This window comes from Coenobita brevimanus, chromosome 98 (genome assembly GCF_032717465.1).
Source record: "Coenobita brevimanus isolate Jiangsu-jjx chromosome 98, ASM3271746v2, whole genome shotgun sequence".
Lineage (NCBI taxonomy): Eukaryota > Metazoa > Arthropoda > Malacostraca > Decapoda > Coenobitidae > Coenobita > Coenobita brevimanus.
Genome location: NC_137051.1, coordinates 22,732,865 through 22,747,418, shown reverse-complemented (window position 1 = coordinate 22,747,418; position 14,554 = coordinate 22,732,865). Strand labels below are relative to the sequence as shown.

Below are 14,554 nucleotides of genomic sequence, written 5' to 3'. Positions count from 1 at the left end.
TTATCCATCCTGTCCTATCCATCCCATTCTATTTCATCCATCTTGTATTGCCTACCCCATCCTATCATCCATCCTGTCTTATCCATCTTGTCTTATCCATCCTGTCCTATCCATCCTGTCTTACCATCCTGTCTAATCCACCCTATTCCATTCATCCTGTCTAATCCATCCTGTCTTTTCCATTCAGTCTTATCCATCCTGTATTATCCATCCTGTCTCATTCATTCTATTTTACCCATCCTATCTGATCTATCTTATCCTACCTTATCCATCCTGTCTAAATCATCCTGTCTTTTCCATCCTGTCTAGTCCATCCTGTCTTTTCCTTCCTGTCTTATCCATCCCGACTTATCAATCCTGTCTTTTCCATCTTGTTTGATCCATCCTGTCTTATCCATCCTGTTTTATCCATCTTGTTTTATCCATCCTGTCTTATCCATCCTGTCTTATCCAACTTGCCGTATCCATCCTGTCTTGCCCATCCTGTTTTATCCATCCTGTCTTAATTATCCTGTCATGTCCATCCTGTTTTATCCGTCCTCTCTCATCCATCCTGTCTGATCTACCCTGTCCCATGTATCCTATCTTATCCCTTCTTCCTTATCCCTCATGCTTTTTCCATCCTGTTCTATCCATCCTATTTTATCCATCCTGTGTTATTAATCCTGTCTTATCCACCCTGTTCTATCCATCCTGTCTTATACATCCTGTCTGATTCATCCTGTCTTATCCATCTCGACTTATCCATCCTTTCTTATCCACTTTGCCTTGTTTAGTCTGCCTTACCCATCCTGTCTTATCCATCCTGTCTTTTCCTCCTGTCTTTTCCTCCTGTTTTATCCATCCTGTCTTTTCATCCTTTCTCATCCATCCTGCATTATCCATCCTGTCTCATCCATCCTGTCTTTCCATCCTGTCTCATCCATCCTATCTTATCCATCCTGCCTTATTTCTCTTGTTTTTTTTCCATCCTGTTCTATCCATCCTATTTAAACCATCCTGTGTTATTTATCCTGTCTCATCCATCCTCCCCTATCCATCCTGTTTTATCCTTCCGGTTTTGTCCATCCTGTCTTTTCATCCTCTTATTCATCCTATCCCATCTATTCTGTCGTATCCATCTTGTCTTTTCCATCCTATTTTTTCCATCCTGCCTTATCCATCCAGTCTTATCCAGCCTGTATTATCCAATCTATCTACCAAATCCTGTGTTGTGTATCCTATCCTGTTTTTACCCCATCCCATCTACCCTACTGCATCTAGCTTCACTTTTCTTCTCTCCATCCTCTCATCAATCATTTTCTTTTCGTCTGACAAACTTAATCTTAAATTCACGTGACATAACGGCAGTGCAGCATTTTTCCATTTTTTCATTGTGTTATTACGTTGTTTTCATATCAGTACTTTTTTTGCAGCATATCAATACCTTTGGTTTCTCCACACGATCAAATTCTAACGAACCTAGTAATATTTAGTTAGTGTGTGTGTGTGCGTGTGTGTGTGTCACTCAGAGATGAAGACTGATCTGACCTATTTTAACGCCTGTCACCCTGTAAGTATTTTAAATGTTTACTTCGTTCTGATGCATTTTTATCTGTCCGACAATTTCACATTTCATACCGCACAGATGAGGATGTAAAGGCATGAATCTTCCTTAGCCTCCTGAATTCGCTGACATCTTTTGGTTCATTCTTGCTGCATTCAAACTATACCTTTTAAGCTAGGAGAGCCTCTTGTAGTTCGGGGTTTAATGAAGTATGTAACTACCAGTTTTTTGTATGGGAGACCTTGTGCTAACTGTGCAATTAGTCCTGTGGTAACAATAATTAAGGAGAGCATCGCAGTGAAGTAGTTAATCTGTCTATCTATCTATCTATTGCCAGACGCCTCAATCCCGTTCGGGGTGGCTACAAGCAAATCGCCTCCGCATCGCCCTGTCCCCCGCCATTTCACTGCCCCGCTCCCAATCCACACACCCCTCTCTCATATACCTCTCCACCCCATCCCTCCATCTCATCCTCGGCCTCCCCCTCCCTCTTCCCCCCTCCACCTCACTCACATACACTCTCTTCGTCAGTCTTTCACCATCCTCTCCACATGGCCAAACCACCTCAGTGTATTCCTCCTAACGCTTCCTATCACATCCACATCCACACCGCAACGCTCCTTTATATCCTCATTCGTCAGCCTGTCTCTCCATGTGACTCCACAGGCTCCTCTTAAATAACTCATTTCCACTGCTCTCACTCTTGACTTGTGTCCTTCCAGCAATGTCCAAGCTTCACTTCCATACGTTAGAGTTGGTATCACAATTCTGTCATGTAGTAACTTTTTCACTTCCATGCTCACTTCCCTGCTTCTTATCACTGTTTTCAAGGAACCAGCAACCTTTCTTCCCTGCTGTACCCTTTCAAGCACTTCACCCTCCAAACCTCCATCCTTACTCATCACACTACCTACCCAAGTACTTAAACATACTCACATTTTCCAATTCCTCACCATCCAACCTCGCTGTACATTCACTGACTTCACCTCTCTCAAAGACCATCACTTTACTCTTCCCTACATTCACCTTTAGATTCCGTTTCTTATACACTCTCCCAAACTCATCCACCAAGCCTTGCAGCTCCCCTTCGTCTTCACTCAACAACACAGAATCAACTGCAAACAACAGTACAGGGAGTTTCCAAACACTACCCTCTCTCACCAGGGCCACTCCAACATCCACTACGCTACCTTGTACCTCTTTTATTACACCATCCATATATAGATTGAATAACCATGGAGACATGACACATCCCTGTTTCAAACCTTCAAAGAGAAAAATTCACTCAGTTCACCATCCACAAGCACTGCAGCCTTCGCACCATCATACATACTCTTCACAGCATTCAACAACTTCCCATCTACTCCATATATTCTCAATACTTTCCACAATCCTTGTCTATCCACCCTGTCATACGCTTTCTCCAAATCCATGAAAGCCGCATACAACTTCTTTCCCTTCTCTAGAAACTCATCCACTAAAGATCTAAGAATGAATATCTGATCTACACAACCTCTTCCCTTCCTAAAGCCTCCCTGTTCTTCTCCAACTAATTCCTCTGTTCTTTCTCTAACTCTGTCAATAAGTATCCTACCATACACTTTTCCTGTTATACTAAGAAGACAGATGCCCCTATGATTACATAGGGGCATCTGTCTTCTTAGTATAATAGGAAATGACGTACCAAAATCTAAGGAAATTAAACACATAGAAATTCAGGATAATAAAGAGAAACACATCTTGCATTCTGCCATTTACTTAAGCTCTATTCGGTCAAAGAAAATATATTACAGAACAACTCGTATAAAAATATATAATACGTCAGCATCTGGCCAAAACTTCCTCGACACCACCTTGGCCCTTAGTCTCGTTGGCCAAGGAAGCTCCCCAGCACCTCTTCTTACATATATATTTCTGTTTTATTGTACCATCGGAGATCAAAGTTCGCCTTATACTTCACGTCTTCAGCTTGTCAGTTCCCTCTGGTGACTAACATTCCAAAGATGAGAGAAATATGGTGTTTTTTTTCCACCCATAAATTATTCTTTTTCATATGAAGCGTCAGGAAGGAAGGAAATGAACATGCTTTGAGTGAAATGTAGATGAAGTGGAACAGCAGACTAATTTTTGTCCCTGACTCTACGCTAATATTATCGTGCCTGATAGTACAGTAGTACAAAATATGCAAACCGTAAATGAAAAGTACGTAATAAATAAAACACAAGGAAAAAAATCATGGACAGCTAAGACAGAGGTGCTAGAAAACCTGCCAAGCCCAAGACAATATGGCCTTTTGTACGCGCACCACCACTGGAGACAACGCCCCATAGTACACTGCCACAGGCAACATTAACGGAAGTACAACTAACCACACTGCCACAGAGAACATTTCCAGGTATGATATCATTACATAACCTAGCCCCAGAGGATACTGACACGAAGGACATCGGCGAAGAGGACATTACCACAGAGGATATCATCACATAGGACATGCCAAAAAAATCATCACAGATGACATCACCAAAGAGGACATCGCGAACCAGCATGGCTAAAGAGGTCATCGCGAAAGGGGACACTACCATAAAGGACATTGGCAAGGAGTAATCTTCAGAGAGGACATCATCACAAAGGACATCTCCATATGGGACATTAATACACAACCAGTTGGAGAAGCAAATTTAAATAATGGGTAGCCAGTGCAAAGAAAAACAAGGGCAAGGATGAAGGACAGAGACAACAATTAGAAACACAGATAAGGACAAGACAAAGAGAAGAGAAAATAAAGACGAATTAAAGAGAAAAATAGTAGGAATAAGATCGGGAGCAGAGAGAGCAATAACAAGTATGAGACACGATGGGAAAGGAATGACAGACAAAAAAAAAAAAAAAAAAAAAAAAAAAGTGAGCTGACAATAAAATATAAAGACAACAAGAGAAACAAGAACAGGGACAGAGACAGCAAAAACATCCTTCCGAAACACAATGAAAAGTTAGAGGTAAGTGAAGAAGACGAGAGACACAGATAATACTAAAAGACAACGTAGAAGTGTAAACAATGCAGCAGAGAAGGGAGGCAGCAAGAACTAGTTTTAGAAAGAGACAGAGAGACACAAACGAGAGACAGCAAAACAAGCTTGGAGATCTCCCACAAACTTGTCTCAGATTCCAGGCAAATTAGGAGCATTCGAAAATTGATTATATTAGTCACAACCAGATGAGTAGTAAAAAATTATCACTTACGCCCTTCAGTATCACCAGTGAATTGCTTCAGCAAGGTCAGTCAAATTCTTTAGTATCATCAATCAAATCGTTATAACCAATACATGCAATATACTCTCGCAACAGACAGTCTATAGCGTTGGACAAATCCTGCCATGAAATTCGTCGCGCCATCTATAGACAACCCTAGTTTCAACAGACATATTCTTCAACGCAGTCTTGAACTTCCTTCACTGATTATTTCATGCTTCACGAAAAGCTATCACTTCATTTAGTATAAACTCCCAATTCCCCCAGTAAAATAGTCACATCTCTCCGTGTCAAAAGGCATCCCGGATAGAAACATGATTCAGTATAAATAATCACATCCTTCAGTATGATTAATCACATCCCTCTCTATACTAACACATTGCCGAGTACCACATTTCTAGTTACGGACCTATAGTCAAAACTGTTGATCATATCGTTCAGTTAAATCACCAATATTAGCAACACAATCACAATAAATAATCATATCCATTAACATAATACAGTATAATGTCTCATTCCATATCATTATTTCCTAAAATAGATTTTCATACCTGAGTAAATACAGCAATATTTATTTCTCAGCCTAGGCCTATGCACATTACTCTACACACATAACCAAAAACACACACAGCCCTAGGCCTATGCACAATACCCGAGGACACTATGTATGCATCTAGGCCTATAAATTTGACACTAGGCCTAAATATAATGACTACAGGCCTTACACTTCACTCTAGACCAATGCATTTTTACCCTAGGCTTATCTAAATATTATATGGCCTATGGACAAAAAGCCGACATTGCAATATAAAGCTATAAATACTATCTCTAATATTGCCTGCGTGACATAGCTAGAAATATATATACGTTTTATATGTTTTATGTGTATGCATATTTTAAATCTATACATATATTGTCTGTCATCACTATATGTGTATATTAATCTATCAATATAAGCTTTATTATATAAGGCATTTGTTTGAGCAAGCTTGTGTTCTTGGATGATTTCTGAGTCCATGCAAAAATTAAATATGAAATCCAGCCGTCAACAAAAATAATTGCACCAATCATTTCAGTGAACGAAGTATTTAGTAGTTAATTTTAAGAAAATTTAGAATATTGCCTTATTTCAGCATATAGTTTGAATAACTGTAGTTACTTCGAACTGATATAATAATTTTGATAAAAACTAATTTTCTGATTAAATCAACAAGATCTTTTATAGAAGTGTAGACTTCCCTTCTGAGTCAAATGGTTCGTTTACAGCAAAGGCAAATGCTCTTTCCGAAGCCAAAGATGACAAAGTAAATGGAAGGGAATGATGCAAGGAAAATATGACTAAGCCAGGGTATATGAACCCCTGTGAAATATTTAAAAATATCTAATGAAGTTGTACGATGTGTTGAAAAAAAAAAAGTTATTTTTTTTCCATGAAGGAAGAGCAGAGTGAGGATATGATATGTATTGCTGGGACTGGGAATGACTTATTCTGGGTAAAGGAAATGAGTCTTTTTAACCAAAGGTAACCATTCACAACATAGGAGATCATTGGCTAGCTACTTATTCCATTGGCCAAAGCTGTATGGGTAGGGTCGAGCTATTTTCTGACCGAAGCCAATATCCCTGACAATGTTTTTGAACATTATTTTCTTCTTCTGTCTGACAAGGGATTTTCCACCTTCTTCCTCGCCCTTATTCTCTTCTTCCCCTTCACCTGTGTCTTCTCCCTCCTCCTCCTCTTCCTCTTCACCTTCCCCTTCCACTCCGCCTTCACCTTCCTCTTCCTCTCTGCCTTCACTTTCCTCTTCCTCCTCCTCCTCCTCTCCCCCCTCCTCCTCTTGTTCTTCTTCTTCCTCCTCTGAGCCTTCCTCTCCCTCCTCGGAGTCCTCCTCTTCCCCCTCGTCTGAATCTTCCCCCTCCTCATCGGAATCCTCACCACTCTCCTCACTAGAATCTGAATCTCCATACGCCCCATCCTCCTCTGAAGATGATGAATCCGAATCTTCATCCGAACCCGCCATCTCAAGCGCCTTCCGATATGCTTCAAAAAACTCCTCCTTGGCCCTCTTTACCTCCTCCGTATCCTCTGGGGCGATGGGCAGGGCGTTACTCTGGACCTGGAATCCCTGTTTTCCAGCCTGGTAGCGAAAATGAAACTCGTCTCCCTCAGGAGCCACGAAGGCGTACTCCCCCGTCACCTCGTTCGAAGTGGTCCGATGCTCCGAACGCGAACTGGTAGGCAGGGAGTAGTGGAAGCTGCCGGGGTGGGATGAAAAAAGGAGAGAAACATTATTAGACACTGAGATGGCGATGATGATGATGGAAATGATGTGAGGACGGCGAGACGGAACAAATGAGAAACCTGCAAAGATGAGATGGAAAAGAAAGACGGGAGTGAAACAAGAATAATAATGTAGGTAATGTAGTAAATGATGCGATACTAAAAGGAGATTATTCTAAATTGGTATAAGAAAATGAACGGGACAGATAGCTGAAATATAGCAGACAACATACAGTAGATATTACGACTGATGATAAATGAACAGAAAAGAGTGATGTAGAAACAGCAAAAGAAGACGGAGAAGTGGAAATTGTCGGTATGTGTGGAATGGAATCAGGAGAAAGAGGTAAAACAGTAAGAGACTGTAGAAAATGTGGCAGATGATGATAAAAGGAAATGATATAACGACAGCAGAAGATACTTGATGAGAATGATGCAGAAATAGGTAGAGATGGGAGAGTGAGATGAATAAGAGCAGACCATGAATAAGAGTATAGACAATATAAAAGATGATGTAGACTCTGTGGGAGAATGATGTGAACTTTGATTGGGTTATGCAAGGTGTTAGCAAAGGTCCTGTGCGTTAGAAGACATTACCACACCTTACACTGCCATACGTCAATTTGCTACACCTCACACCACTTCATCTCATACTGCCACACCCCACACTGCCATAACTCAACTGCCACACCTCAGTCATACCTCACACTGCCACACCAAAGTGATCTCTCACACTGCAACCTCAGTCATCCCTCACACTGCCATACCTCAGTCATCCCTCATACCGCCACACCTCAGTCATCTCTCATACCGCCACACCTCAGTCTTCCCTCACACTGCCACACCTCAGTCTTCCCTCCTCACACTGCCACACCTCAGTCATCCCTCACACTGCCACACCTCAGTCACCCTTCACACTGCCACACCTCAGTCATCCCTCATACCGCCACACCTCAGTCTTCCCTCACACTGCCACACCTCAGTCTTCCCTCCTCACACTGCCACACCTCAGTCATCCCTCACACTGCCACACCTCAGTCACCCTTCACACTGCCACACCTCAGTCATCCCTCACACTGCCACACCTCAGTCACCCCTCACACTGCCACACCTCAGTCATCCCTCACACTGCCACACCTCAGTCATCCCTCACACTGCCACACCTCAGTCATCCCTCACACTGCCACACCTCATTACCACAAATTAGTCACAACTCACACAACACCACACATCGCCACATCTCACATCCCCACAACTTAAACTGTCACACCTCACAGTGCCACACATCACATTCGCACCTTACACTGCAATACTTTACAGTCACACCTCACACTGGCACACCTCACACTGGCACACCTCACACCACCACACCTCACACCACCACACCTCACACCACCACACCTCACACCACCACACCTCACACCACCCCGCCTCATACTACCACATCCTACACTGTCACATCTCACACTGCCACACCTCACAGTCACACATCACACTGTCACATCTCACTCGCCCAGAGTACACAACATATAGGGTACTGCCACCACTCACAGTGCCACAACTCTTAGTCATCCCTCTCACTGCCACACTTTATTGTCACACACCAAACACCGACACAGTTCATACTGCACACGGCTCACACTGCCAAATCTCAAATTAAAAAAAAGAAAAACACTACCACAGTTCACATTGCCACACTTGCTTGTCACGCCTAATCTCACTCACATCTCACACTGTGATGCCTCACAGTCACGCCTGTAACTGCCACACATCACATTGCCTTGCTTACACTGTCACACCTTTCATTCACACATCACACTACAACATTTCACAGCCAATCATCACATCCGCACTTCACACTGTCACACCTAACATTGCTACATCTAAGTCACGCTTCACACCGTCAAGCCTCACAGTCGCATCTCACTGCCACACCTCACGGTCACACCTCACAGTGGTACACAGCGCTACCACTTCTCGAACTGCTACTCATCATATTGTTACACTTCACACTACCACACTTTTCGCCTCCGGCTGCACAAAGAATTATCTGACACGCAGTAAAAAGGGAAAATGAAATAAGGAGGAAGGAATGGTAGAAAAAGGAATAAAAAAGAAAAAACGGTAGGGAAACTACCATGGTGTGATGGACACTATGGGAAGAGTAAATTGAATCTAAATCTCTAAAGGACATAGTGTGATAATATTTGAGGGAATATGGCCATGAGGTACTAACCAGTAATAGTGGTACTAACCAGCAATATTCTAAAAATAGTAGAATTAGTTAACAAGATAAAGAAGGTATGTGTTCGCATAACAGATATATATATATATATATATATATATATATATATATATATATATATATATATATATATATATATATAAAAGAGGCGCGTTGTTTGTTTGTTGGTTGGCTGGTTGATTTGTCCTTCAATCACGTCCAAACCAAGGGTCAGAGACCCCTAGACTCATATATATTCTGAAACAGGGTGATCCATAGATGGTTTTAGGGGGTCAAAATTCAGATCTGGGTCATCTGAGGTCATCGGTAGAGTGTTCGCCTTTTTGGCCCGGGCAACGCCGGGTACCCCTACAGCCCAATTGTTGGCATGGAGACTCACATGATCTCCAGTTCGGATATTGGCTATGTGAGGTTAACCTCCGAGGTCATTTGAGGTCACGCGTCTGAAGTCATTTGAGATCACATGTAACACAAACTCTAACGACTGGACCCAGCAGCCCAATTTTTGGCATGGAGACGCACATGACCTCCAGTTAGGACCTAAGCTATGCGAGGTTGACCGGGGCCATTTGAGGTCACCGGTAATAAAAAACATGTGCGCACAAATACTGTGTGTTAGTCTGCGAAAACTGAAATAGAAAGTTCTTGGACCTCTTATAATCCCTCCTCAAAAACATAAAAGGTATATGGTCATTCTGGAATAGAAGGAAAGACTGCACTAGAACAAATAGGATTCGAGTGTTCGCCTTTTTGGCTCGGCAATGCCAGGTACCCTTGTTAATATATATATATATATATATATATATATATATATATATATATATATATATATATATATATATATATATATATATATATATATATATACAGTATATATAATTATGTCAAAGTAAATGAAATCATATTGCATTAAACGAATTTAAGTCAAAGAAGCATGGTGTAAAAACATGATACACAAGATATATTAATAGAAAGAACAAGCACAAAAATGAATAAGAGAAAAGAAGCTAATACGAAGGTACAACTACTGACGTAAAGCCCTGTATAACGATAAGGGTCGTTAGCCCGTTTTTACTGTATATTTTATTAGCCAGTAATGAGGCGCTTAGTTCTACTCTCAAGGCGCCATTAAGCAGCCAAAGTCAAGCGATTTTTTCGTGCAGCAGTATTCAGCAACTGTTCGTTTGTTTCTTCTTTTGCAAGTACTCAGAGTTAACCTATTAGGCAATCTCAGTACTACTGCTTAAACTCTCCTAATTTTATCTTCAGGCTTGATATAAAGAGCACAAGATTTGCATACCTCAATAATTATGGTAGCAAAGTCACCATAATTTTCCTTACAAATGCAGCTTCTAAAATTTCATCTTAATCAAAATAACTGAGGCAAAATAACCCAGACATGAATATTCCCAATGAACCAAGGCAGTAAAATAAATAGCTCAGATTTAACGCTATCATAAATACAAAGCAACTAAAATCGTAAAGGAACTCCCATTCCCCTTCCTCTCCACCCAGCGCCACCCAACAACCACTTTTTCAATACAACACCAACAAAAACAACATCAGGCAGTTCGTGTAACGTAAAGGAGCTGAGAGTCCAAATGTAAAATCCCGTCACAATAAATACAAATTGCATCACCCAAAGGAGCTCTCACTTCCCGCCAACCACTTTAGCAAACCAGTTCAAGGGGCGTCGTCGCCAGAATCATACGTCTATACATTCCTAACTCTCACGAACGACCGAGATTACCCCAAACAAGCCAAGCATCAATTTACACTCAGGCTCTTTTTTGCCATTTCCTTTACCGTCACGCCATTCATTAAAACTTTCTAGAAATGTAATTGTGGAAGAGTTCGGCATTCCCTTTTTTCTCCCTGCTTTTTTGAGATATAGGGTCGGGGCGCGGGAGTTGCCATGACGTGTGGACCGGTAGCAATTTAGAACTGGTTTTGTTGACCCGTTAATGGCTACTGTGCCCATTCTCGTGCCTTTCCCTTCCCTCTCATATTCCCCCTTTCCCTCCCTCACACCCCCTTTCATCAATTATCGCTTCCTTTTCTAGCCAAGTGCTCTCTTAAAACCTCCCTTTCCCCTTTCCCTTCCCCCTTACTTCAGCTATCATTTCCTTTCTCCTTGCCAAACGGTCTCTTAAAACACCCTTTCCCTTTCTCTCCCATTCAGTATTCAGTCCCCTCTGTCTCCCTCTGAAGCATCCTCCTCGCTGTCCCCTTTCCTCTTCCTCTGCCCACCATCCTCACCTGTCTTTTCCTTTCTCTTCGCCAAGTGCTTTCTCAGAATCCGTTCCGCTTGCGCTGTCTCTTCCATTCATTATTTTATCTCCTTTCATTCTCAAGCCTTTCCTCCTTAACCCGTTTTTTTCCTCTTTCTCTGACTTATTGCTCTCTTAAACCTTTCCCTCCACCCCCCCTCTCTCTCTCTCTCTCTCTCTCTTTAACACCACTCCTCCTTAAAATCCCTTGCCCTTTTTCAACTTAACTGTTTTCTTGCAGTTTCTTTGTCGTTTTCCTCTCGTTCCCCTGTTCACAGTTCTTTAATCCCTCTCTCTTTCTAACGCCTCTCTCTTCTCGATATCCATATCCTCCTTCTAATCAAATGTTCATGAAAAAATAAAATAAAAAAAAACTTTCTCACCTCCTTTTCTTCCTATCGTCACTTTTATTCTCTCGCTTTCCTCACTTGAACACTCTTGCCTCGCCCCTCCCCTATATTCCTTGCACACCTTGATGTCTTATATCCATTTATTCCTTTTTATTTTTTTATTTCGACAACCAAATCCCTATTCATAACTCCTTCCTCTGCCATTATCCTTACTCTTTTCCTTTGCTCATACTCGTGTTTACATTATATTCTTTCCCTTTTGCTGCCGTTCCCTCCTTTCCTTTTTCCTTAACCACAATTTCCTGCTCTCTGGCCCCTTCCCTCTTCAACCATGGCTGCAATTGTGCTGCTTGCGTTTGTTTCAGTTTCATCATAATTTTTCTCTCACTTGCCTTTCTTTATTTTAATGATACTGGATACTGATAGCCATTTTTTTCTCCGTACTCATTTACCACTCTCCACTTTTATGTACACCATTTATATTTTATTTTTGGTTATCATCATTATCGTCATCATTATCATCATCATGACTCCACTTTCCCTTCCGCTTTACTAATTTTCCTTTCTCAGATTTTTTCTCTCCCCACACATTACTGTAGTATTCCTCTTAACTGACCTCTTAACTTTAATTACAGCTACCTGCCTAGTTACCAAGCTACTGTATCTCGCTCTTTCATTAGCTATACCACAGATAATGTTCCCTCCCCTCAGTGCAATCGGACATCGTGCACCCTTTTACCTAACTCCCTTTCATGTCCCTCCTGACAGTAATAAGGGAGATGGCGTCCCCCTTTCTCTCCCTTTTACCTTTCCCCTCGCCCATCCCGTCATTTTTACGATCCCTTCCCCCATACCTACCTGCCCAGTGCCAAGTCCGCCCTTCCCGAACTGGATTCTCTTATCTCATACATCCATCTCACTCCTCACGTACTCTCTCCCTCCTATTTAATTCTTCTGGCACCTTGAGTTCCTTTTCTAGGCTTTTCATATGCGCTTTTTTTTTCTTTAAACCTCAAGAGTATACTGACAACTTTTGCATCTTCTTCTTCCCTTCACCAGATGATTCAGATTGGGAGAGACTCTCTAAATATAATCCGGTTAAATATTGCCTTCATTAACCCCTTTGATATTAGAGGTGTTTCCTAAGCTGAATATAAATGTCCAGAGACAACAGTAGTATATATTAAAAGAAGAAATCATCGTAAACAAATGGTTAAACTGTAGGACATTTTTCTTCACTTTCATTTTCCTTCACTTGTAATCCACTTTCCCTCTTTTCACCTGTCTCCCACTTTTCACTTCTGATTTATCATTCTTTCTCCATCACCCATCTCTCGCTTCAGTCTTTTCAATCTTTCATCACTCACATGTCTCTCACCTTCAATCCTTTCATTGCCCCTACATCCCTCATCCCTGTCTTCTCCAGTCTTCCCCATCCTCACCTGTTGATTCCATGGGGCCCGAACTCCAAGCCGTAGTTGTAGCCGTCGAAGGTGGAGAGTTGCAGGGGGATCACAGCGTCAGGGGCGTACTTCTTCATCCCACAGCACACGTCACAGCAGGCCAGCAGGAACCCCCATAGCAGGAGTAGGGAGGAGAGGGAGAAGAAGGGAAGGGAAGAGAAGGGTGGAGAGGCCTAAGAGAGAAAAAGGGAGAGAAGAGGAAGGGAAGACGATTTTAGGGAAAAAAATTGTAAAATATACAATATTTTAATCAAAATTAGAAAAGGTAAATGTACAAAATAGCGATGAGAAATACGCACCGATAAAATATTTACCGAAAGCAAAATATACATATTATGGCTTGAGCAGTGACTTGATAATGATAGGCGAAGACACAGTAGAGAAAATGGCATTAACGACACAAGAAAGTCAGAGGACTATAAGAAAGTAAAGTGAAGAAAGAGGAGACGATGAGGGAGAGGAAGAACAAATGAAAGAGATAAGATGAAAAAAGAAAGACCAAGAGAGGAGGAAACGGCGAGAAAATAGGAAACCGAGATAATACCAAAGAGAAGCTTTTATCCAGAGATTAGAATAAAGATAATGGAATATGTTATAAACCAGAGAAACAGCAAAGAAACATTGAGGAAGTGCAAGACATAATTTGCAAAAATAGAATAATAGAAATGAAGGTTTATATTTACAACAGGCACAAATAAACTCTGAAAAGGAATCCTTTAATTGACTATAGACAGTTACTGCACATGAAATACTGAAAAAAAAAAATGTAAAGAAAAAAACTGAAGTATATAATGAGGGTTCTACACATATGAAAACACGATATGGTATGTGGGATATAGCAACTGAAGAGCAAGATGAAAATAGATGAAACAAAAATAAAGGCAAGAAAGAAAAGAGAGAGAGAAAAATAAATATATGAATCGGCGAATGTCAGCACGAGAATCAGTAATACAATATCATCATCATCATCATCATTATCAACCTTTTATTTCATTCTTACTGTCATGTTTCAACGATATTACTCGTGTGCTGATATTACTACTATCATCATCATCATCATCATCATCATCATCACGGTCATTATCATCATACTAACCCTATTTCTCGCTAATACATGGGATGGGAGGATTCAGAAAAATGAACAAAAAAG

At 41.2% G+C, this 14,554-nt stretch overlaps 1 protein-coding gene across 1 annotated transcript; it reads right to left on the bottom strand.

Annotated features, from left to right (window-relative positions):
• Positions 1-6,351: 6,351 nt before the first annotated feature.
• On the bottom strand, positions 6,352-13,481 carry LOC145413994 (uncharacterized). Its single transcript, XM_080283565.1, has 3 exons — positions 13,384-13,481; positions 6,810-7,051; positions 6,352-6,749 (listed from the first exon to the last, which is right to left on the bottom strand). The coding sequence occupies exons 1-3, from the start codon at positions 13,479-13,481 to the stop codon at positions 6,352-6,354; spliced, it is 738 nt and encodes a 245-aa protein (XP_080139691.1).
• Between the last annotated feature and the right edge of the window lie 1,073 nt (positions 13,482-14,554).